Genomic DNA, 27,042 nt, shown 5'->3' on the forward strand with positions numbered 1-27,042 from the left:
CAAAGGTGTGAAGTTGTGATGCTAAAAAAACAAACCAAAAAAAAAAAAGATGTTAAAAACAAAACAAACAGATAATCACTTCATGAACAAGCTTCCTTTCATGAAACAGAAAGCCTGTGATGCTGAAAAAGTGAACTCTGCATTTGTAGTTGAAGTGTTGCATCAAGTTGTAGCCTGCAGGAGGCTGCAGGATTCAGGGAATGCAAGTTGTTGCATAGCACATGCTGCTATGCAAGTTCAGAAACAGTTAAAAACACATAGCACTGCACACACTGGAAAAGAGGTCGGACCAAATCACAAAAAAAACAAAAAAAAAACAAACAAACAAAAAAGAAAAGAGGATACTGTCTGTGGTACTTTAACACTACACAGCATTCCCAATGTAAGAATGACGACTGACCACACACAGCATTAAAAATGCTACACAAAAATGGCATCACACCGTATATACACAATGCAGGTTAAAGAAGCTCATCTTTGTAGAATGGGTTCAACATATTATATCATCTCCCCATTTTCACAAGAGAAAAGACTGCAGTATACTGCAAGTTTAAATAAGCTGCATTATATGTTTATTACAGCCACACCGAGAAGCAATGTGTTCCTGCACTGTTTGGATGTTATAGTTGAGTGTGTATATACTGGAATAACTGCTGCTCCTGTTTTTAAACGTGTTAAGTCCACCCACCCCAAATGCTGGATAAAATATATTATACTGATATATTGTCTTTTAGGTTACTAAGTTTTTATTTAGGCAAGACTGCTTGGCGCATCTGTTGGGCAAGGGATGTGTTGCTCTTAAGTCTCTGGCTATGTGCGGTGCGATTGGACGGGACAGTTCAAGCTGCCTCCAATGGCGTGTCCTTGTCCAGTAATGTGACTAGATCGGCTCGACATAATTGGCTGGGTACAGTCCCTCTCGGCCCGTGTCCAAACGACCTCTACACCAGCCTTGCTCGTCTTCATCCTCAGTCTTGGTCAGCTCGTCACCTGTGAAGGAGAGAAAACAATCAACAGTGAATGAATATTGATATTTAAAACGATGAGAACTCAAAAAGCTTCATTTTTTTTGTTTGGCTGATTCATTCCCACTCAATTTTTTAGTGTTATACTCATGATGTAATATCAGTTTTGTCGCTGTATCCTGTCCAGTATATCAGAAATATTCAGGTCATGGGTCCCAAGTCTTGAGACAGTATTTATAAAGAAAACAGAAACACTTAAAAAGTCCAATCTTTTATGTTAAATTGACGAAATTACAAATAAAGCAGCATATTTCTATGCAAGTTATAACCCCAGTTTCTGTTCCTGCTACGGTCTCTGCTTGTTTTCACATAGTAGAAAAATGGCGACTGAATCCAATCAAACTATATAGGAGATAAAGCTGACAGAAGTTGATCATAAAGAGAGGAAGGGAGATGCTACGTAGTGGATCAATCACATGGTTTGTAGTCTGTGATGTTTTGATACATGGTTACATTTTTGAGGAGGTGCATAGCAGCCAATGTAAACTGGCTTATGCAAAGGTTAAAGCTGGGGTTAGTAGTCAGATTTAGATACACTTTTTGTCACACTGGTTAAAATGATCTTTATGTTCCGATGGCATTCAACACATAATGTGTTCTTAAAAAAGAGCGGGACAAAAAGGCGCTATCTAAAACACCAACCAATCACCGTTTTTGGGGTTCAAAATTTTAAACCAATCAAATACTGTTCTGCCGTTCTGCTTGCCTCCTGCTCGTACATTTCCCCAGCATGCACCCCCCGTCCCCTGCCTTCGCTTCCCCTGATTCTATTTACAGCCCCTTAGACGGAGTCCTGGAGACATGCTACATTCAAATTCATGCTAGTTTTCTGAGACTACCAACCCTAGCTTTAAGGGCTACACAAACCTACAGCATATACTAAGACATAGATTTGATGCAGGATTATAAATCAGGCCTAAATGTCAATAAAAACCTTGTTTGTTTACAAGAAAACAAGAACAAGAAGTTACAATAATTCTTCAAAGGCAACACCTAGTCATTTCTAGATTTGAAAACAACTACTCTAAACCATAGATAGAACGAAGATGGACAGTCAGGGACTACAGAAAAAGACTCACAGCTGTGGCTACTACAGCAGTTATATTTTCTGCTTGTCTCTTAATTGTTAGTAATTCAACTGTGTGGGGCTCAAGAGCCTCTTTCCACACCACGTTACAAAGAGCTTCTGTTAAGTGATGGCAAGCGCCTGCAATTTGTTTTCCACATGGCTATTATTGACTAACCACAGCTGCTGACCACAGTGGAAGGGAGCTATGGTGATGTCTGACCACCTGTGTGATGCGTTATAAAGTGAGTTTAAACACAATCATTTATCCTTATTTATCTGGTCACTGTTGACTTACCTGCTTTGAAGGTGAGCTCATCCTGTTCCTGACCTTCGTAATCATAGAGAGCGCGCACACGGACCCCTTTGCCAGTGCTCGAATCATCTTCAAAAGAATTTCCGTTTCCTCCGTTTCCTCCGTTTCCACCGTTTTCGTTGCCAGAGTATGCAGCGGGCTGCTCGTCATCGGACCACTCAGTCGAATAGGCTTGGTTTTTATCATAGCTGCTAACACTGGAGGACAGAGAGGAAAGAGGATGAAATGAGATGTGCAGAGACCCTCAAAACACAACCCTTTAAATATTATCAAAGGAGAGATTTTATAATTAGCGATGAATTGTTTCTACCGGCAAATATTGTTTAGTTTATTCATCTGTGCCAAAGATCTAACACTATTAAACTTCTTTAAGTTGCATCATGGCACTGGGATAATTTTAGCAATGATGATTAACAAGGGCACTATTGCTTATTATGACCTGATCCTGGATACACCATCCTGCTCCTGTTAATAAACAGTCATATAAAAAAAAAAACTAGGGGCTGAGGGTAGTCTCGAAAAACAACTCAAAGAATTTCATTAATGTCATCACTTTTTTTTTTATCTGTTAATTTTAAATACTTTTTAAAATTAGGATTATGAGAAGTGTGGTTTATTGTTTAAATTGAGAAATTTGAAAAAAAATCCAAATGATTGAGAAAAAAAATACATTTTTATGTCCTATTTCAAGAGACTGCATGAGTAAGCTGAGAACCAAAGGGCTGAGGAGTGAGTCAGTGACAGAAGTAACACATTAAAGGTTAGTTTTACCCTTTTATGACATTTGTAACCAAAACTACAGACATCAATAAAACAAGTCCTATCTTTTAAGAATTTATACCAGACAGCCAGAAGTATATTAAGCTTCTTATTGATGAGAGCTGTCACAAAATGTGTCCTGATTAAACCAAGTGATCTATTATGACTGATGTCATGGTAAACAACTGACTGTTTGAACTTACCTGCTGCGGTCACCAGGTGGAGCCACATGGTCTGTACTGGGAGTGGGTGGGGCTCCGTCTGGTTTCTTCTTCTTTGGAGGAGCACTGGCCTGGTCTGGGTTGTATTCCTGGAGGTTAATGGTGAAAAGAGATGCACATGAAGGCAGAAAACAAGAAGAATTTCACATAAAAAGGGGAGATTTTTTCTGATCTTGTGAGAGGATTTTGTTATTTTTTTGATACTCTTTTTTTAATGGAAACAGAGTACAAAACAGAACTTCTGCAGTAAACAGTCACATCCAAATAAATAAATGAAATAAAATAAAACAAAATAAAAAAAGTTGAAAGAAAAGGTAAACACAGCGACTTGTTGGTGCCACTAGATAAGTCTTGATGGCTTGGTAAGGTCATGCCTCCACTGCGTTTTGGCAACTGCAGGGTTTAGTATCTTACCCTCTGTGGTTCCAAATGAATCAGGATATCTTGTCCCATTCTCTAAACTGACAATCAGGGATATGACTGGGTAAGGGATGAAACAAATAAAGCTGTTTGGGTTAAGTATTTGTCTTTACCACTGTTATTCTGTTATCAGAGAAAGAGAGGCCTGTCCGTCAAAGTCTTCTTTTGTGTATAACTTTCAGAATGGAGTTGAGATACGTCCTTGTTAATTCACACACAAGTATCTAACAGATGTAGAATACCAATAAAACATACATTTGTTTTTAAGATCCAATTGAACAAAAAAGATGAAGGTTGAGTACTGAACCTCAAATGCAGGCCAGTTCATGTGCATCCCAGGGCCGTGGTTGTTGCTGAACCACTTTAGGTCCTCTTGTGTGTTTGCAGCCAGGATCGTGCGCTCTAGCTCTCTGTATATTGTAGAATAGCTGTGGAGAGAAAAATGGAACAAATAGTGACACTGGAAGTGCCAGAAGAGACCCGGGTTGCTGCCAATTTGGCATAGGAATTTGAACCACAATGTAGTTCAAATTCTGGGCTGGGAGAGATCCAACATCGGGTCAGGACAAGACTCCTGTGTATCCTCTTGTATTGTGCTGGAGCATAAGCCCACAACGACTGAAGTGTTTGGCCTGAATAATGCCAATAATCCTTTACATATTGTTCTTTGTGTTGCTGCAGTGTTGCCACATCTCCAAAATGTGCAATAGATTAAAAAAAGGAGATTTTATACGAAGAAAATGTGGTAGTTATATCTGCAGACATGTCTTTCTCTATTTTTGTATTAAGTACTCAAAACTCGACTTGATGGTTAAGAGAAAACAGATATCTGGATTCAGTGATAAACAGAATTGAAAACAAAGGGATCGAATGTGTCTCGTCTCCTCTTTGTAGTTTTTTCTTCTCTAATAGAGCAAATGAGGTCAGGCAGAGCAAAGGAAAGTACTGCAAAGGAAACAAGAAGCCAACCTTTTCAACTAGAGTTTAATCCAGGCAGAAAAGGGATTTAATCCTCCGCTGCAGGTTCACTAAAAGGACTTGAAAACCTCTATTTATGGCTCTCTGCTCTGTTATTACATGCAGGTGAGAACCTGACAAGCATTCACTGTGACAAAATTTAGTTTGTCAGAAACGTCATTGACTGAATCATCTATTAATTAGTGCGGTGAGTCTGAACGCTAATGAGAAAAGCATGCCTGATGGAGAGGAGCGTTGAGATCCATCAGTCTGTCACTGACTGTGACGACAAATCAAACTACCTGTAATCTAAATCAAATCTGGGTACACAGTAATTATTTCTGCTTTACAGTTTAGATAACACTTAAAAATTAGATCCCATACATCTTGAATATTGGATTACTAATTTGAAAGAGCATGAGATAACAGAGGGTCTCTCTTCACCCTCACACGGTGTTGTAGTAAATCATCTGTCAGAGAAAACACAGCTCTCTGAAACATAACAAAATGCTCACCTTTGGTTCTCGGTGAGGTTAAGATGGCGTTTGATGTCCAGCAGGGCCTCCTTGAGGAAGGTCAGCCTCTTGACTTCGTGCTGCTGGCACTGATCAAACACCTGCTCCATGCTCTCCATGTATGCTGGAGTGCACTTGTTCAGCTCCTCCAGAGACTTGTCATACTTCTCTTTAGCCTGAGACAGAGAGCAGAAGAAAGAATGTGACCCTGAGAACAAGACTGGTTTAGTTCATGTTCCCATTTAACAGATGATCTTCTTTTTACTTATATCTTCTTTTTTTCCATGTGATAATTAATCTCAATTATATATACTTTGGAACGGGTAACACAAGTGGACTAAGACTGAAAAGGAAATGCTTTGATGTGTGTAATCAGTTTACATGCTAAAAATACACTCACTGCAAACTCAAAATCTTACCAAGTGAAATTGTCTCATTTTTAGTCAAAATGTCTTATCCCACTCGATTTAAGATACATTTGCTTAACAAGTAACATTTGAGCAAGATAGAGGGACTTGTTTTAAGACAATGCATCTTAAATATCTTGTTAAGTCAAACAATCTTGAAATGTTCTTGTTTTGAGTTGTCATTTAGAAGAAACAAGGTTTACTTTACATTTCATACATTTTTCAAGCTGAGATCTTATTCCTAGAAGACGGACAATCTTGATTTAAGACAAACACTTTAATTGATTTAAGTAAATGCATTTTATTGGAGAATCTATCAGAAAACAGCTCCATTGATAAAAGAAAGGAAGAAAAGCTGTTTTTTAAGGGTGGGTTACAGTTTTCAGGCACTGTTTCTTCTAAATCAGATAAAAAATATACATCCTCAAACTACATGCACTCAATGAAACACCTACTTTTGAGCATAGCTGGCTTATCCTAAAAAACAACATGACTAGTATATCCAACTATGAGAAGACATTATATCTCAAAATGCTCAAAATAAACTTTGTACTCTTATTTCAAGTACAAGATAGTCTTAAACCTAGAGAAGTGCTGCTATAATACAGCTTAAATTAAGGTGACTATATCTCAAATGAAGAAGTTGACATGAAATGTATCAGTGCAAAAATATTTTTTTGAGTGAAAAAATACTAATTGTTAGCATTCCTGGCTTATTCTGAGACACTAAGCTTTAAAATACTGGTAAAATATTGCTTAAAATAAGTTTTAAGACCACAGTTTTCTAAATATTACATCTTATTTTAAGAAATCTTACCAAGCAAACTTTCACTTCTTCTATTGGCAGATTTCTTTGCTTATTTCAAGGTAAAAGCACCTTGGAATATGGTTTTTTTCCTTGTTTATGGAGGGGCATTTTTTCCAGTGCTTTGACACTGTGAGTATATAGTAATACTAATTATATGTGTCCATAATCACATAAGTATTATATTCAAAATGGGAAAGCCTATTTCTGCCCTCACACTGCATACATATTTCATAACATAAAGTTTTAGACTGTTCATTTAAAAGCCTGATCAATTAAAAGCCTGCACTGAGAGCCTGGGTCAGCAGGGTAAGAGCAAATGCCTGGAAAATGTATTTGTGTGTGTTACATCTATCAACCAATGTAACAAAAACATGTTACAATATGCTTTTTCTTCGATATTTAGGGAGTTTTGTTGTGAACACACATCAGACAATAAAAACATTCCAGGAAAATTGACTCTGTTCTTTTACCTCGACTTTCCTCTCTCCCTGTTTGTTTTTCACCTCCCTTCAAACCACACAAACCATCATCTCATAACTTCTCTCCCCGGCCCTCTCCTCACCTTCTGCATGTCCTGTTTACATTTGTCCACTTTCTCGTGGAGCTTCTTCTGCTGGTCTGGTGTGACAGAAGCCTCGGTCTTGCCGTTGGCCTCTCGGGCGGCAGCCAGCTTCTCCTCCTTGCAGGCCATGTGGTATGTTTTCTTAGCTGCCTCCATCTGCATGTCCAAAACGCAGGCATTGTCAGTCTCCCAAAAACATGATCTGATTTGACCAAAGGAGCATGAGAGAGTCACATCCACTCATGTCAAAAGCAGGGCTGACCTTGTACAGACTGGGCTCTCCACTCAAATGTGATCAGTATCAGAACATTAACATTATTATGTGTCTATTTCCAAGACAAGAGCTATTTTGCGATTTAGGGTAAAAAGACAAAAGTGGGTATAAACGTAGATCAATACACAGGTAAGGAACTCATATTTGCTGTGTGTTGTCAGGAAAGAGTCTCAGGTCCCTTCACAAATGTCAAATAAAGGTAAAATGTATCCTTAAGCACAGTGTCTGTAGGAGTGAATTCTTGCTGGAGGCAGTGAAGTCAGCATCTACAAAGTGTCTGTCTATGCAGGAAAACCGGGTCCACTGACAATTAATTAATGACTGATTATGTTGCCTTATAGAGTTTTTGTCAAATTTCACATGCAAATGAACGGCCTCAGAGCTGTGAGTCAGGAAACACTCCAGTAAACCACCATGGGTGCAGTCACAGAGAGTGTCATGGAGAGGCTCCAAAGTTCACACAGATTTGATCAAATTTATATAATGAAACCAGCAGATACAGATTGTTCTGTCCACTCCAGGGCTGCAAAACTACATAGACATTAGGGATGCACGATATTGGATTTTTTGCCGATATACAATATGCCGATATTTTACAACTAATTTAGCCGATTACCGATACCAATATTTTTTCCCCCACACCTAATTGCAGATATCATCAATGATCAATGTGATGCTCTTATCACCTTTGCTATGTAATGTTCTTTTATTGTGCAAAATAAGAAAAAATCATAATACTTAAAACTGCATATTTGTTTATGATGATTGCTTTCAAACAAAATTCATACAAAAAGATACATCCTACTTAAAACTTGGATGAAGCTCTCCCTGAGACAATCCTAACAAAACCCACAACCAGGGCAAATTTGGCCAATTTAACATTTGACATAGTAAGTAAACCTAACCTCTGTTCACAGGGAACAGGTGAAAAGTGCAACTGTACAGCAATTCAACCCAAATTATATGTACCTTACAGACTGCTGCTTAAATTCAAATTTAACTCTAAAACACGAGCCCAACATTTGTGCAGCAGCCCAGTATTTTATCGGTCAATTATATCGTCGGATATCGCCGTGTTGGCTGATATCTGATAGTTTGTTTTAAAGCCAATACCGATAATATTGTGCATCCCTAAGAGACATATCAAAACATTTTGCATTGACCGAGATAACTAAATTGCAATGTGTTCTGCAGTTTTGTTTAAGTCCAAAACATACTCTTTTAGCTCTACTTTTGGTCTCCACCACCTCCTGAGGGAAGTTTTTGGCCCTTTAGCTGCTCAATGTTCGTCTGTGTTTGAGCTTTTGCTGAAAACTTTTACAGAGAAAGCTGGGAGTGAATCCAGATTAAAATTCAGCTCGATTTCAATACAAAGCTGTGTGAAACAGAGAGGAGCTGCCGACTTGAGTGATAATTTTACATTGTTAAATTGTCGTTAGGGGCGCTGGTGGCCTAGCAGTCTAAGCGTCCCACATATAGAGTTTATAGTCCTTGTCGCAGAGGTTGCCGGTTCGACTCCCGGCCGGTCGACCATTTCATGCATGTCTTCCCCCTCTCTCTATTCCCCACGTTTCCTGTCTCTCTTCAGCTGTCCTATCCAATAAAGGTGAAAAAGACCCAAAAATATATCTGTTAAATTGTTGTCACATAGTAAACTCGTAGATTAGTGTTTTATATTATTTGGTAGATTAATTTCTCATCAAACATGATTTAAAAAATATGCCAATAATGTCTTAAATTACTTGAATGACTTCCTCTACATTAAAAATGAAAGATGAGTGTGGAGAGATCTAAGTGCTGATGTGGCACAGCTGGGCCCAAAGCAACACATCATTATTAAAAGCACAAAAAGAGAAAGGTGAGACTTAATAATGTTCATGGAATGTTCTTGAACACACGGCATGAACATGATAATTCATGCAGGTTTCTCTCCATCCCTCTCACCTCTTTGAGTTTCTTGGCCCAGGGTTTCTGAGCTTTCTTGAACCCCTCCTCAGCCTCCTTGGCCTCTTTGAAGCCCCCAATCATCTGCTTGTGATAGGCCTCTTTCTGCCAGTTCTTCACTTTCTCCACGTCTTCATTCGTCAGGTTGTTCTTCACATCTTGGTGCAGCTCGCTCACTTTATCAGCCTCGGTCATCACAGCCAGCCAGGCTCTCTCCACAGAGCCGTACTGTGGACCTAGGAAGCCCGATAAAACAAAACCAAATGCTCGGTAAACACCAGACCAGCAGTGTAAGTACTTCAATTTGTTGAGGTATTTATCTTATTGACTCTTCCCTGAATGCTGACCTTTCTCAATGAGCTGCCTCCATCTCTTGGACCAGGCAGTTAGCTGATCACCGTACGCCTTTTCTATCTTAGCACGTTCCTGCAGACAGCCCATGAGGTCATTGCAGAGCCGATGGCCATCGTCAAATCTCTTGACAGCACGTTTGTAGTTCCCCACCTGACAAGAGAGGGACAATCAGGCTGAGTGACAGAAAATAAATCCAACCTCTCGAAGGAAAGGGGAAAATCAACAAAACATACTTGAGCATGTAAAACAGAACGACAAAACAATGCTGCTTTTCTCTGCTCTTCAAGGACATGATGCTTCTCTTTTAACAATATTCAGTACTGATTGTCTATTATGTTTCTTTTAATATGGTTTCTTTTTGAAGCAGAGTAAAAACAGGGGCCTCTAACATGCAAGTTAGTGCATATATGTGTCTGTTTTGTAAAGTTGCAGCTCTAAATTGTATTGTTGAAATGATTTACCGGTTATAAGTGAGAAATAAGTAGGCAGTAGTACATGTTCTTAATTCTATTAAATGCTCTATTTATTTTTGTATCTTTAACCCTTGCTTCTGTCCTCTTTTCAAAGCTTAATACAAAATGAAATTGTATACACTTTGTTTGTTTTCAAATATGTATCAACTCACTGAATTAACTATATGAATAAAGCCCCCTTGGAGGTCACTCTCACTAATAATGTTAATAAATTCCCATATTTTACAAGTGTAAGAAGTCAATCAAAATTCAATGTAATTCTAATTTCAATCAAGATTTGCAATCTTAAGGAAAATTCATTTTTATTATTTCACTTTTATTTAATATTATCATCATTATTATTATTATTATTATTATTATTATTATTATTATTATTATTATTATTAGTAGTAGTAGTAGTAGAAGTAGTAGTAGTAGCAGTAGTATCCTTTTCATTGGTTGTTGTATATTACTTTATCCATCTGTCTTGGTTTTTTTCTTGTTTTTTTTCTTCATTTGACTAACTGTATGTAATAATCTTAAAATATGCAAACAAAAAAAATATATTAATTGTATTGTTTATCAATCAAAACAAGATAATAAGCAACAAATTCATCCTATAAGCAGTTCAACATTTTTTAAAAATGAGCAATATTTATACTAAGTGTTTTTTCAATCATTATTATATGTTCCTGTCAATTTTTATTACCAATCCAGAACATTTCTCAGAGTATATTCTAAAATAAAACATGTTTTTAACTGAGTGTAATATATATTGTTTATATTGCTGCTATTCATGGGCAATTTCTCCTCAAGCTTGAAACAGATCGTGTTTAATATTTTTTGTATAAATGCATCAAAGCTTCGTATTTCTTCTCTTTATCCTACAATGTCGTAAACGCTATTATTCTCTGTTATTCTCTGTCTTAATGAGTTTCCAGCCTTTGCTTTGAGTTCTCGCCACCTTAAGGGAGACCTCCTTAAAAAAACACAGTGCCAGGCTGTGTGGCTCCGCCTCTTTAGTGCCTGCAGGGGGCGTGAGCTCATGGTGCATGATGAAGGGAGGGATGTAAGGGGGGAGGGGGGTTTGCTCGTGCCTGTGCATGTGTAGTTATGCAATGACATAGGCTTGTGTTTGTGTGTGTGTGTATATGTGTGTTTGTGAGAGAGAGAGAGAGAGAGAGAGAGATGGGGGAGAGAGAGAGAGACTGCCTTAATCCTCTTGAGTGGTGTAAGGCAGGCAGACCGATTCTCAGGGATAGATGACGAGGTAGAGACGGAAATACAAAGAAACCCCCGTGCGTAGAAGATATACATGCATATATTTATATATACATCCTCACACACACACACACACACACACATACACACACACACAGCTAGAGTGTTTTTGATACATTTGTGGTTGCAGAGCTGCACTGTGATTGGTCCTGACATAAGCATGCATGTGTGTATACTGCTTGAGCTGAGGGCGCTGCAGGGAGGCAGTGAGACAGGTGTGTGACGGTATGTGTGTTGGCCTGTGTGGCAGACTGCAGAGTCACACCAACAACAACACACAGGTGGACCGATTCAACACATGAAAACACACATGATGAGCTTGTGTTTTTGAGTTGGAATTCAACAATATGGTGGCTATGTCATGCTTTGGTTGTGTTGCTTAGATCGGTTGTTTTACAATCGTAGTGATCGTCTGATGATAAAAATCTGAGAGCCGTGAGCTTCGCAGTGCTGTGATGCTACTATAGAGATGCTATAGGCAGGTGCATGTGGTGAAAGGCCTCCTCAGAGCCGCTGATGACTGAGGCTCTTTGTCTGTGTCTCTGTGGCTAAGAGCCTTTACACAAAGAAGACTTTGTTCTGAGGGAATTCATTAACGCTAATTTGTTGGACGCACAAACACACACACATACACTTCATCTCTGCACAAGTGAGGATAGACAGACCTTGTACGACGTTAGTATTTGTTGTGATGTGCCCTGTGATGACACAGTTTACTACTGATATGATTTCCAATAAACACGCTGAGGAAAGAAAAACAAATCTCTATTAACTAAGAAAGAAATAACTTAAAGAAGCTTCTGCATGATGCTCACGCTAACCACTCACATCTTTAACACAATCAAGAAGTGAGCATTGTGAATGATTGTAATCGTATTCATTCAGCCAGTTTGTGTAAATGAAAGGAGCCTATTCACTACAACAAAAAAACTTGCATTTTCTCACTTCCTTCAGGGAACATAATGTACATTATTACAGTATTTGATTGAGTTATTCATAGTCTGAATGCCATTTATGGGGGCACTGCTCAGCGGGCGACACGGACACGATGCTGCTGCTGCTGCGACCACTTCTGTTGGTGCAATATATAATACTCCATAAGAGGCGGGTGTACAGTATATAAACCAGTCAGGGACATTGGCATGGAGGGAACATATTACTTGTGTGACAGTGTGGACTGGCTGTTACTTTCTGTGTTTATTGTTCCATTGTGATTCACTGTGTTTTTTGTTTATGAGACTGATGGATGTAAAGATTGTGATTGCACTCTTCTGTGGTACTGTGGTCCGGTATGAATTTCCCTCAGGTGACAAAGTTTTTGGTCTGATTGTTTGTAAAATAGGATGAGATACGCAAAATAATTGCTACTGATATAATTGGGCTAAGACCTAGCAGCTTATATTTGACGTAATATAATTTGTTCTACGTTCTTAATCTGTTATGTACTGTTGCTCGCCTTGCCTGTGTTCTAGTCTTATTTCTATTTTTCTTTTTAAGAATACTTGCTATTTTTTTAATGATTATGATCATCATCATTATTTTTTTATATAATAATAATATTGACAATATTATTTTTTTGTTATTATTTTTAATATTTGTTGTTGTTGTTTGTTTTCCTTTGTAGAGCACCTTGTGACCACTGTTCTTGAAAGACGTTGTATAAATAAACCTATAATCATTACAATATTCTATATTGAAATGTATTTTTGTTCTGTATGACTGTGCCTTGTTTAACCCTCCTAATATCCTTGGGGTCTATTGTACCCAATTCAATGTTTAACGTCTCTACATTAATGACTAACATAATTTTTTTTGCCTTCATATTTCATGACTTTTCCTAATTTAATGGGGACAACTGGGAAAACGTTAAATTAAAATTTTGTTATGCATGCATTGGTGTTCCTTGAGGTCAATTTGACCCTGGGCTGTTTTAGCTGTATATAACATAAGAAATATTGACATTTTACACACATTTGTTTTGGTTGTTTTGGATGATATTGAGGTCACTATAACCAAGGTCACTTCCGCGTGTGACTGCAGGAGCTGGGATCAAACCGGCAACCTTTAGATTGAGATATAATATTTCCAGCCACCATGTCTCTAAAGACATTCAATGATGTGTCCTGTGTCATACGAATTGATAACATAGAAACAAAGCAGGGCCGACGAAAGCATGACAAACTCGCAGCAGTTTGATGTTCTGTTTTACAAATTAAGTCCTTCTTAATGCTTTAAATTGTGTTTATGCTTGAAATATATTTTATTAATGGTTATTTAGATAGTCAACAAAAACATAAAGTACCTGACACATAAACCTGGGTAACAATCAGTTTCTGGAAGTTGAAATTGCTGGGGTCAAATCGACCCCAGGAGAAAGGTTGAGGGTAACAGGAGGGTTAATGAAAGAAAGGGTGAGCTATAAAAATAAATGAAATGACTTCCAAAAAGTATGACTGCATGTTCACGTGATAAAAGAAAACAATGCAAGGCCAATTCAAAAGTCCCTATGTGAAAAATGACTTTTGGTTTTGCTCAGATTTATTTCCTATTCTGAAGCTGAATGTCTACAAAAATATCATCTTTATTAAGACTAATAATGGCAGCTTGTTTTGGCCATAGTGATGATGTGTCCAAAACACAAACACTGCAACTTTCTAATCACAGGAACATTCTTCAGCTGCACTTTTGCACTTTAGGTGAAGCTATTCCATCTTTAAAAGGTCTTGTATTGATAGTGATGGTTTGACATTTTAAGGGGGAATATAAGGGTTGATGCAACTCTTTTATCTGTGGGTGAATATGGAACTAAAGGCCACCAGCTTGCCACCAAAATGTGCCTTCATTATTTGATGAAACAAATGTCAATAATTACATCAGAGGAGGCTGACCTTAACGTTGGAACTTTATCAGCGTGAAACCTGATTGCTACAGCAGCATTGAGTCTTATTGGCTGCATTTGTGATCATTACACGGCAAATAAAGGGTGGAGGTTTTTTTGTGAAACAGTCAGACGAGACAGGTTGATGTGTGCGTACCTCCCAGAAGCTGTCCATGGTGTCGTCAGCACCAACACATTCATCGTAGGAGCCAGACATTTTCCTGGATGTGGCAAAGCACTCTAATGACTAAACCTGTCCTCTGCAGCAGAGCTGGGTTCCTCATGCACTGAAAGAGACAAGAAGGACAATGTCAGACAGTTCTCTATTATTTACACAAGCACAGAAACAAAGCAACACAGTGGACACTGCCAAGCATTGTAAGAAGAAGCAAAGTAGTGATTTTCCTATGCATACTGGAAGCAAACCCTTTCAGTGTGAGGTTTCTATTCCAGACGTTTATAATAATGAGACAAAAATAGCCCTCTCCTCTCCGTGCATATAGCGCCGTGCCCTGAGGAATGAGCAGGAGCTTCTTATAGTGGTGTGTCCTAGAAAAGAAGCCAGAGAGAGTGGAGCATCACCGCCATCACACAGCTCTGACCCTGAATCCTTCCACGGTGCAGACACTCACTCCTCTGACACATTAGATCTGAGAGATGCTTAACCGGGCAGAGCGGCCCATATTGCATCTTGTGTGCACAGTACTCTTACGACCTTATTAACATTACCAAATATTTGCTCTTCTTTCCTTTTGTACGCTGTTTGTTTTAGCGTATTTGCAAGTGTACAGACTCTGTTTGGTGTTTTATACTTGTCCATTGTCTGTCTTTGTAGTATTGGTGTCTATATTATCATAGCTGTGAAGTTTTCATTACATGTCCAGAGAAACAGGATCATGTATGTAATTACAAACCCTAAAATGAATTGAAAAAAATACAATGTACTATCTACTTTTACACCTAACAGTGTCCTTTAATGATGTTTTAATTACCTATTACTTTTTAAACCCTACTGGCTACAGTTCCCTCTGGATTTCCTCCAGCATTTAAGGTGATTTATTTGTTTGACGTCTTGTCGATATCTTACCACCCTGGTTAAAGCAGAAGAGACTGGAGGGCGCTCTATTGGTATTGAGCTCTGTTTGAAGCCTAATCCATTTTGTTCACATGACTAATAGCTTACTCTTGACAGAAAGGTTTTTATTGCCCTGCAACAACCAACATGTTTAAGCAATATATAGTCTGCGCTTGTATCATTGAGGGTGTCTTGGTAATGTTTCAGCTGCAACATGCTTTTCTAGCCTACGAAATGTAATGCAGTTGATTATGGTTCTTATCTAAGTATGCACATGGCCCAACAGTGCAAACCCCATCTTTCTTATCGCTTTAATTAAACTGAGAAATAGTTTTATAAAATGTTAAATTAGAGCACAGTGTAAGAATTGATTCCTAGCATGCACAGCGCAAATTAAGTGTGTTAGATGAAGGTCATCGTATTTGAAGGATGACTCAACCGGCCATTTCGGAAATATGCTGAGTCTGCACTTTACAGTCTGACACATCACAAGGAGTATTTGGTTCGGATATTACCAGCACCCTCCGTTCTTATCCTTCAACTTCCCTTCACAGACAAGTGCAAATCCATTCCCTCACTATCCTTCATCCCCGGAATGAGTCATGAGAAATGACTCTCTCCGTTATAGGCTCATTTCAACCGGCATGACCCCACTTTCCTTCGTATCCAATTTAAAGACATAATTGTCCTTCAAAGAAAAATAAGATGTTCCAGACGTACAAGGTCAGATTAAAAAGGGGACATATTTTTAGTAGCAGCTCCTGCAACACAAAATGTGTCTTTTCACAGGGGATCTACTCATTGAAACGTTATGGGGGGAACAATTGTACCCAGCGTTATTGTTTCTGGTTTCAGCAGCAGAACAGGCCATCTATTCTAGCTCAGTCAGTGTTTCTACATTGACTGATTTAGCCAAGCTGAGTGTTATCAAAGGCCTTGGTCACAGCCTTCCCACCAGTCTATGGTGCTCTTGACAGTAGAAGCTTTCAGAGACAGGCTATTGAAGTGACTACAATACTGAAAATGCAAAAGAAGTATTTCATGATTTGGCAAATTCAACATCAGCGTCTGAATCAGAGACATGAGCCTCTCAGTGGCAAAGGGATCAGCAGCAAAGTGGTCCACAAGCAAAATCTTTTTTTCCTGAAAAGAGGGCTTCACAACAGTTATTAAAGGAATAAAAGCAAAGTCTATGCACTTTACTCCCCTTTTATACCTACAGGGTTTGATACTGCTAGAGTCTTTGCACTGCCTCTATTCAGAGGAAAAATGTTCTCCTGAAAACGTATAAACACTTGAGTGTTATCTTGTCATCTTATCAAAATAGATAAGAAAAGAAAAGGAAAAATGAAGAAAGAAAGATGGATAGATCTGTATTTATCTTTGTTAGAGGTATCTTGTACTACCTGCAACATTCTATGCAGAACATATGACTCAAAATACACTGGAGAAAACTGTCCATCATCTTAAAAATGAGCCATGAACGTAGACTGTAAAATGAATGAGATAGCAGGCGAGGTGTGATTTGTTGGTTTAGCTAATACCTCATTTATAAGCGTAAGCTTGTAACAATTGTAAGATTTATCAGATGTATCGCTAAATGAGCTTCGGGGAGTTAGCAGACCCATCCAGCTTGTTTCCCATCTGCACTAGAGCGGCAGCGGGTAAATGACACGAAATGGTAACTGAAAATAACCGTCAGCTCATTTCTACGGACCGACAAATAATAAGCCCAAAACAACAATGTTGAATCGTATGCACTGGCAGAAATATATAACCCAAATTAAATACAAAAATTGAACAAACTTACAGGCCACATCATCGAGCATAGACCGTAGACCGTAGACTGTAGACTGTATAATTAAGGCGTAGACACCGAAACCTTCTCACTCACCGAAAAGCCGGTACACAAACTTCTTGTACTACCACTTAGTGAAAAGAAACAAACAGGAAGCCATAGTATTTGTATAATATTTACAATGAAAAAACCCAAAGGCACTCACAACACAAACATTGCTACGAAGTTAAGTTCAGTGACTGCACTAGTTGTGTTGATGCCGGTCAAATAGCTTGCAGGGCCTGTCAATCAAAGCGACCACACCCCCTATAATGTACAACAAGATGACTTAAATGAGTCAGAACTTCACCAAAGAGTTGATACGGATACGAATATGAACATTTGCAAAAGGACCAAAACTGTTTTTTCATTAAAATCACTCTTTTACAGTTTGCTATAAAGTTTGGATTTTAACAGGTGCCTCAGATTCATACTGTGTTCTAGTCGAAGTCAAGTCATGGTGGGGAATCTTTGAAATCAATAGCATTGGAGTCTCTCTCACTTATAGCAACAAACCGGGCATTTAATTGGGAAAATCCACACGAACATCTGTCATTATCAATATTTTAATTTAAGCTACATTTTTGGTAACTGCTACCATCACACAGTTAAACTAATGTTAGCATTCAGCCATCTCCTAGCAAATATGACAGTTAGCTAAGGTGAGCTGAATGCTAACTTTAGCCTTTGCAAGTTTTGCATTACACTACATGACATTAACTTATTTATATCACGCACAAACTGCATATTTTATATCCCATTGCTAGCATCACATGACAGCTAATATTAGTACTTGACCACTTTCTTTGCTAAGGTTATCCTTCATTGAATCAGAGCATAGGCTTAATTTCTGAGGCTGCCCGAGGTTGGTGCTTGGGGACAGCCCCCTTCACAACATACTGAACAGATTCCAGGTCCTATACACCATAGACTGTATAAATAATGGACGTAGTATCCGTGACGTCGACCATCTGTTCCTGTTTTGAAGCCAATCAACGGCAGCAGCCATATTAAGAAATGCGGAACTCAACCAGGCATAGTGTGACTTAAAGGGGCGGGGTTTGAGCCTCCTACCCAACAGCTATGTGTTCCCATCCAGGAGTCAAGTCAGTCATGACCTTATTTGGGCAAAAACTCGTAATCTTAATATCTTCTGAACCGTCGCGTTAGAAAAAAATTCACCCCCTGTACAGTGTGTCCCAATAGAGCAGTTCACTACATAGGGCCAAGCCGTTTTTGAACCAGGCTGTAAACATGTTTATTAACGCTGCAAAGATCGTCTTCTTTGAATTGGTGTGTATGTGGTTTCCGGTGTTTCTGCAGCCAGCCTCAAGCGGATTCTCAAAGAATTGCTGTTTATAACACTTCCGCATGTGCTTCATATTTTGAGACTGGAGGTTCCCGCTTGCCTATACAGCATCCACAGGGACATTTCATGACTATGAAGAGTCATTTGATGATCACACAAACTTCTGCTCAGGAAATGCACTGGACACCAAACATACCCAACTTTCTGTCCTCTCTAGAGGACTTACAGTAGCCTATTGAAATGAGTAGTTAAGAGATAGATTTGATTTCTGTAAGAACGTGCTTAGCTTGGCAAAAACACTGGGAACAGGTTGGGTTTGGGATGGGGGTAGCTTGTCTGGCTGTGCTCAGAAAACAAAAAAGCACTGTAAATTTCAATGCTAAGCTATGCTAACTGGCTGCTGGCTGGAGCTCTTCACCATAGAGAGTCCTCGTGTGCTTCCCAAATTTAGAAACATTCCTCCAGAAACCAGCCTTCCCCATTTAAGGTCACCTCTGATGATGACACATTTAGGGCTGCAACCCGTTATATGCATTTAAGAATACAACTACAACATTAAGAAGAAGTAACAACAACATGCACATGTGTTGTTTAGCTAAAAAAACCCGAGCTCAACTGCGTTTTGGCCTAGGCAGAGGAAAAAATACCAAAAGCGAATGCCTTGTGCACTGAAAACAAACCTGGTGGAATTGTCTGATGGCCTCATAAACTGCACAAGTTAAAGGCACCAGCCGTCTCAAATTTAAACCTTAGACACAGATCATAGGACAGAACAATGCAACGATATGATAAAGAAAGGTGGCTATGCAGCCCTTAAAGTAGCATGCATTAATCCAAGCAACAAATTAACACAGATGGACCAGCTACCTGTCAATCAGTCAAGTCCTCCAATTAGCGACTGCAGTCACATCAAAGCCAGTTAAGCTCCGGCACAATGCCAGAATCTAAGCTCATAACAAAACCAAAGTGTCCAGCAGGTAAATTTAACCCCACTGACACACTTACATACACCAACATAATATTTATGGATGTTTGGGAGGCATTAGGATTCACACGATAATTCCTAGATAGTGGATAAAACATTATATCTCAGAGTAGATCGCAGTACGATTACTATGTTGCCTGGATAGTTATATAGTTAAGGAGCATGAAGATCAGAGGATGATGGGTGACAGCGAAAGAAGCTCTCACACTTGAATTTGCAGACAAATTTAACTTCAAAAATACAGTTTTACTTTAAAAGAACAGACACGGTTTGTTTTTCCGGCACCAGTGTGGACAAAATAAAGCCAGCCTTTGCTTATTTCCTCAGAGAGAAAACACATCACAGTTAATTCTCACGTTTGGTCTATTGTGGGTGACTGTTATATGTCCCTTGAGATAGAAAAGGATGGGGGGATTGGGAGTGGTAAACATTGTAGAGAAGGGCTTATACTACAGCTATTGAGGTTAATCCACCTCAGTGGCTGTGAACACACCTCCCAGTCCCCTGTGCATTCACTGGTGTGACAGTTGGTGACAACCGAGTACTGGTTCTCATGTTAATCAGGTTCTAGAATGACAAATGGCATGAAAATTGTACAGGGAAAGTCGGTAATGTCTTTAAAAAACCTGCAAAAACAGAAAAAGAAAAGTCCATACAGCTTGAGTAAAATAAAATAAAAAAATCTTTGGTCTGTAAACAACATGTTTGTCTATTTGGATGTATCTTTCAGTTTGAAACTGTAACCAGCCCACTCACACAGCACTTTCTGCTGTCAAAGCCATTACTTTTGTAATTCTCAGTCTTTTGAGAGTCTGTTGTGATCGCAGAGGCGGTATTGCTGTCTGAAACTGACAAAACCCCAACACTCAAACTTTTGCATATTAGTAACATTCTTCTGCACAGTCACTTACCATTGTTGGCTCCATAATTGTGAAAAAGGCAATCCTAAAAATTAAAGTCAAACACACTCCTTAATAACTACTTGTGGATGCACAAATTTGTAGTCCAAATATGTCCTTTAGAGTTGTTACAAAAAAATAAATAAAAAAAATTGCAGCTTTAACCTCTGTGGCCAAAGTGAACCCAGAGAAGACGATAAGTCTGACAGAACCAGCGTGTCTCAGAGGCTGAGGGATAATCCTGCTGTGTGCCACTTGAATAGCTTTAGAGGGGGAGGGTGCTAGTTTGGGAGAAGAGCAGAGAAGCGGATAGGAGGACGGAGACACAGAGATACTAAGTGGAGAGAAAGATGTGTAATTTAGATATTAAGCTGTGATCAACACTTCTACTGAAAGGGTTGCTTGTGCATGGAGACACATTTTAGGGTGTTTGTGAATTCAGCAGGTGAGAAGTTCCACGATATCAATTAATCCCAACTTCACTCTGTGCACCTACAGAACTGCACTCCTGTAACTGTAAAAGGTGTCACTGTAACATGACACCTTTCAACAACTTTAACAGGAACCCTTTGATTAAGAGGAGACAAATGTCCCTGACACAGTCACAAGGTCCAGTGTTGACAAGCCATTTAAAGCCCTGAATGGGAACCACAACTATCCCGTAAGCTTGTTACAGTAAGAAGATTTCAGAGAGATGAACTAACTTTACTCCTGCACACTATCAAGCCCACTTTGTCCTGGCTGATTAGATAACACCTATAGAATTAAGAATGAGCACTGAAATGTCAGGCATTGTAATGCTTGTTAGTAGATGCTACCAAGCACAAATCTGAAACATGTCTGGGGAGTGCAATTGGAATTTAGCTCAATAGCTAGCTCATGTATATTTAAAGTCATATAAAAACTTTACATTTTGAGCAATATATATTTTCCAAGTTTAATAAATCCGACATATATGGTATAGTTTGGGATGTCAGCTTTAAAGCTAGGGTTGGTAGCATAGACTGTATAAAATATGGACGTAGTTTCCGTGACGTCACCCATCTGTTCCTAAGAGCTGTTTTGAAGCAAATCGACGGCAGCAGCCATATTGGTAATGCGGAACTCAACTAGGCAGAGTGTGACGTAGTGTGAGTCTCTTAGCCAATGGCTGTGTGTTCCCGACCGGGAGTCACGTCAGTCATATCCTTATTTGGGCAAAACTCATAATCTTAATATCTTCTTAACAATCACGTTAGAAAAAAATTCACCCCCCGTACAGTGTGTGCCATTAGAGAGATTAGCGTTGTAGGGTGAAGCCGTTTTTTGAACCAGGCTGTAAACATGTTTATTAATGCTGCAAAGATCGTCTTTTTCCCATTCATATCTATGTGGTTTCCGGTGTTTCTGCAGCCAGCCTCAAGCGGATTTTCGATGTATTGCAGTTTATATCACTTCCGCATAGGCTTCATCGTTTGAGATCGGAGTTTGCCGCTTGGTGGGCAGTCACGGAAAATTAGCATGAATTTGAATGTAGCATTTCCTCAGGACTCCGTCTAACCCCTCCCCCCTCTCCCCTCGGAGCTCCTCCAAAACGCGCCCCCTCTCACATGCACGAGCTCAGCACATTGTTTGTGTTTGCACTACATCGGCTCATGTCTCACTCAGCGGTAGGAAAACACCAAAACATTATCATAGTGAAAGTCTGTCTAAACACAAACAAACATGAAATGTACGCGCAGGAGGCGGGCAGAACGGCAGGACGGGATTTGATTGGTTTCATATTTTGGCCCACAAAGGCAGGGATTGGTTGGTCTTTTCCCAGGTTTACTCTGGCTGTATATAGTGGCTTTTTTTTTCGCTCTTTTTTAAGAACACATTATGTATTGATTGCCATCGGGACATAAAGACCATTTTAACCAGTATAACAAAAAGGGTATCTAAATCTGACAACCAACCCCAGCTTTAACGTGCAAATCAAGATGTGATTAAGGTAAAAAATTAACATGTTTTTTTTGTCCCTTTTAGCACGCCGTAGTTATGCTGCCGCAGTGTCTTCCTGCTGCCACAATCATTAAAAAAGACAACTATGGCTCCCCTTAAAATGTAGAGGGAGGATGTGAGAATGAATGTAATGAGAAGCACCCTCAGTAGCTTTTTAATTCTTTCTTCACTCTTGTAGAGTACACTTACTTCCTGCCAAAGTGCGTTTCCCCCTCTGTGTGATGTCCCTCCCACTCCATTCTACTCACATGTGATTAGTTTCACCTGGGCCTGATTATGTTCACCTGGGTCTGATTAGCTTCACTTTCTCGGTGTATTTAGTCCTTTTGTTGTCTGAGTCAGTGCCAGTTTGTCTTTGAACTAAGTGCCAAGCATTCAAGGTTTTCTGTCTGTGTTTTGAAGGTGTTTGTTCTCCCTGACCCTGCATAGTTTGGGCCTTTGCTTTTTTGCCTTTTTCCTGGATAGAATGCTTTTAACTGCAATAAGCCTTGGGTTTTGTATTTTATTTTTTAATTTGACTGTCCTCCTTGGAGCCTGCTTTTAGGGTCCTTTTTCTGCATTTTTTTTTACTTTAAAGCAGCTTGTCAAGCCGTACGCTGGTGTTTTGATATACAATTGCTGGTTTTTGATGCATCGTGAATATGGTGAAATCTGTTTGATATGCGCAGCATGCTCTCCTCTTGTTCTGACTGAAGAAAAGGACACACAAGGAGAGACAGAGGGAGGTATTTTCATGAGACATGAGCAAGGGGGAAGAGTTAGAAGGGAAGAAGGGTAGAGGCAATAATGAAGACTGAGATGCAGACAGGGAACGACATTTAAAGAGAAAGGTAAGGAAGAACAGGAGAGGTCGAAGGCTGGGAGAATCTGCAGCGAGCTCAGGACTTAACATGTAGCATGTGAGACAGCCAGGCTGTGCCAGAGTGGTATGTGGAGAGCCATAGGGGCAGAACGGCAGCTGAACACATCAGGACAGAGATGTGATTCATCTCATGGTGCAGGCTGTTGGATGTTGCCAGGAGACAGAGCTGCCTTGTGCAGACTTCACACACATCGTAACAAGCCAAGGCTGTCATTTAACTGGACATGTGACCGATACTCTGGACAAGAGCAAGACACAGAACGCACACACACAAAGATAACTTGAAGTGAGAGCACACACTGAACCATGAGCGAGTGAGAGTGCTGAAGAGGAACTGATCAAAAAAGACAGTAATAGAAGCTAAAGAAGTAAATAGAAGATATAGGAGATGAAGGACAAGCAGTGATTGTGGAGGGTGTTCTAGTGCTGTGTTTATTGGCTTAACGTGTTGTGCAGTGAGCCCTCTTCACTGCTTGCTGGAGCATACAGAAAGAGAGTCAAATTTGAACTGACAAGTTGATCTAGATGGGGAGTCTGCATCAGAATTTAGGAAAAAAAAGCACCCCATCTTCCTTCTACCCCTACATCAGCTGAAAATCAGAGCCCCTACAACAGCTTTGAATGTAGACAGATTATTTAACGAATTATTGTGATGAGCAGAACAAATACAAACATGTATCCGACATGTATGTCAGGACAAACAGTGGAGACAAGAAGAATGTAGTTTTACTTAGCATAAAGAACAGTTAAGGCTGATGAGAAGGCCTTGAGTTTTGAGGAATATAATCTTTAGTATTCAATTATGATCTGATGACAGCATAAGACGGCAAAACAAAGTTATAAAGAATTCTTCCTGAGGGAGGCATGACTGTCCATACCAAGTGTCATCCCTGCAGATGTTGAGACATTTTGCAACAGATAAGGTACGATACAATACAATGTCCTTTATTGTCCCCGTAGAGAAACTGTCTTTGACATCAGTGCTGCACATGTTACCTGCTCTTTAAAAAATCACCACAATGACACAAGAACACACATAAATAAAAACAAATAAATACAATAAATAATACACATTCATACAACACACAGCATACTCTTAAAGAGAGAGCACCACTGTCCCAATCGTAACAGGCTATTTACTATTTAAAATTCTTCAAACGATTCAATTTACACTTGGGGATTACCTTCTTCCAGACGGTAAAAGTTCCTACTCAGAGTAAAAGATGTGCAATGTATCTACAAGTATTCTCTGAGCCTACCCAAGAACAGACTGCTCATAAATGGCCAGTAGGGAAGGGTTGCCAGTCTTTCCAATGACCTTTATGGCAGTCCGCACCAGGCGAGAGAGTTTGGTATTGAGCTGAACATAGAGGTTATACCATACCATGCTGTCATCCCATACCTGATGATACTCTCAAGTACAGCTTGATAAAACAAGAACATAGCCTGTTGATTGATGTCAAACACCCTGAGCTGACATAAAAAGTACAATCTTTGCTGTACACGGGAACACAGGTTATCAATGTGGGTCCCCCAGCTCAACTTGATATCTAGGTGGACAACTAAATATTTGTAGGAGCTGACCTGACAGACATTTATGTCGTGAATATGGACTGTTGAGTGATCACCCACAGAGCGAGGGTCAAACAGCATCGCCTGTGTCTTCTTCACATTGATTACAAGGTGGTTATCATGGCACCACTGAACAAAGGTAGCAGAAGAAAGTTCCTGCTTAGTAAGTTCCACCTCAGAGATGTATCTAAATCCTCTACCTAACAGAAGCCAGTTGCTTCTCAAGTTGTCATGTCATCATACAGAGTGGCATCAAGGTCCTTGAGACCTACTCTATATTGGATCAGGTGCATCACACTGCTAAAGGAAGTCACTGATAGCCTAGGTCTTCAGTAAGAAGCAGAAAACTTGGCACTCTGCGCCGTTTGCCAAGAGGTTTGCACGATCCATGGTGGCACAATGTCATTCTCTGTGCCTCTGCATCACAGCCTGGTCATAGATTACAGAGCTTTCACTGCCAAGCAACTTAGTCTAATTTGATGACCTGCTGGCGAACTTTGACAGTAGTTCACCAAAGCCAGTCATGGTTCATCATCTGAGGATCATGAATGCATGCACAACTTCCTTTAGGTGCCACTAGATTAAAAGTCAGGGGATATCCCAAGGTCAGTAGGACATATCTCACTGGGACTATTATTTCAGATAATCTGTATGCTCACCATCACATGTAGGAAATGACTCTTCCTGCTACCATACATGCAGATGAGGACAAGGTACTCACATTCTTTACTTCAGTTAAAATCCTACTTAAGTAAAAGAACAAAATGAAAGCTTATGTCTCTATTATACTATGAATAAGTTCACGCTAAAGCAGAAATGTTCCACTATAACTGATAAAAAATACATTGATGCACGCATAAAAGAGCGAGACATTTCTCTTGTAGCGTGAGGTTGTGAATCCATTTGAGGGTCATTAGATAACCCTAACCCTAACCCTTAGGGGTCATGAGATGATCATTTGGGCAGGTTTTTTTTCTGGGACCTCAGACATGTCTTTTGTAGCCTTTAGCACATATAGAAGTATTCTGCAAAGTAAAACCTCAACAAAAATCCTCTCATTCAGATTAGACTCTATGAGATGATGTCTGCCAGATATTGCAACGTATCAACCAAGTCCACAGAGAGCACAGAGGCATTTGCCTGTGCAAGCTATGCGGGTCAAGATTTCAAGCAAACAAGCGCAGGATGACTCAGCTGATCTGATCATGAATATCTCTCTGCTGCTGCAACAAGAATCAGGTTTCTGCATCATTGTTTGTTCTGTGTTGAGGTGGTGGGTGGATGGGGGGGATTCTCCTTTCCTGATGTCTGTTTGCATCAAAATCTTTTTGTGTGATTCAGCAAGGTGTGCTGCCGCTCAGCTCCCAGAACAACAGAGCTCACAATAATTCATGAGTGCTGGATTGTAAATAATAAAAAAGACAACGGAAGCATTAATTTTATATTGCATCCTGCAGGGGGAATGCTCTGCTCTCTATCTCAGAGGAGGATAGAGGTCATGGTCAGCTACAGGTCACATGGAGCTGGTAGGGACTGAGCAGGTTGGATGATGATTCACCATGCCTGTCATCTGTCAGTACATAAAACATCTGTGCTTTTGTGCAATCTCCAATGTTTAATACAAGGACTATCTAACGTCACCAGAGGGATTAAATCACAGTCCAGCAATGTGAAATGCTCTTATGGAGTCAATTTAAGACATCTGAATGTAAGCAAGGCACAGGTGCACACATTTTTTTGAATAACTGAAATTATAAATCAAAATTTAACTTAATAAAAGAAGAAATAGGGCATAGCTCAGGGTGCTAAGTAAGTAGTTTAACAGACATGAAACATAATCCAATCCTAAAAAAATGAGCTGAAAAAAAAGAAATGCCTCAAAAGTAAAAGTCTGAAAGGGAAAACACTAGAAAGAAGGAAGTTGACATAGGCATTATTATTATTTTAATTATTTTAATGATTATTTGAATCATTGCTTTAATATTTATCTATCTTATTTAATTATTTATGTATCCATTTATTTCTTGTATCCATCTGATCTTATTACCGCTACCTTATTTTTAACTTTTCTTTCCACTATTACTTATTTTATAAATTTTACTGTATTGATTTTATTTTATTTTTAAGTATTTTATGTGTAATCATACCTTTTATAATTTTACCACTGCTGTTGTTTTGTGTCTCTTTGTTATTCTGTGAAGCACTTTGGGCTGCATGTTTTTATGTATGAAAGGTGCTATATAAATAAAGTTGAGTTAAGTTGAGTTGAGGTAATAAATTA

General features: G+C 39.3%; 1 protein-coding gene across 6 annotated transcripts in view; it reads right to left on the reverse strand.

Annotated features, from left to right (window-relative positions):
- Positions 1 to 721: 721 nt before the first annotated feature.
- pacsin1a (protein kinase C and casein kinase substrate in neurons 1a) overlaps positions 722 to 27,042 on the reverse strand; it is a 51,129-nt gene continuing 24,808 nt past the window's right edge. For all 6 annotated transcript variants that reach the window (XM_034696373.1, XM_034696374.1, XM_034696377.1 and 3 more), the window contains 9 exons: positions 14,397 to 14,526; positions 9,622 to 9,778; positions 9,275 to 9,510; positions 7,057 to 7,212; positions 5,280 to 5,455; positions 4,115 to 4,235; positions 3,370 to 3,476; positions 2,390 to 2,604; positions 722 to 990 (listed from right to left, as the gene is read on the reverse strand). In XM_034696373.1, coding sequence (XP_034552264.1) covers positions 881 to 990; positions 2,390 to 2,604; positions 3,370 to 3,476; positions 4,115 to 4,235; positions 5,280 to 5,455; positions 7,057 to 7,212; positions 9,275 to 9,510; positions 9,622 to 9,778; positions 14,397 to 14,456 — 1,338 coding nt within the window. In that variant the 5' untranslated portion in view covers positions 14,457 to 14,526 and the 3' untranslated portion in view covers positions 722 to 880. The remainder of the gene's footprint in view (positions 991 to 2,389; positions 2,605 to 3,369; positions 3,477 to 4,114; positions 4,236 to 5,279; positions 5,456 to 7,056; positions 7,213 to 9,274; positions 9,511 to 9,621; positions 9,779 to 14,396; positions 14,527 to 27,042) is intronic.

This window comes from Notolabrus celidotus, chromosome 11, assembly GCF_009762535.1.
Source record: "Notolabrus celidotus isolate fNotCel1 chromosome 11, fNotCel1.pri, whole genome shotgun sequence".
Classification (NCBI taxonomy): Eukaryota; Metazoa; Chordata; class Actinopteri; order Labriformes; family Labridae; genus Notolabrus; species Notolabrus celidotus.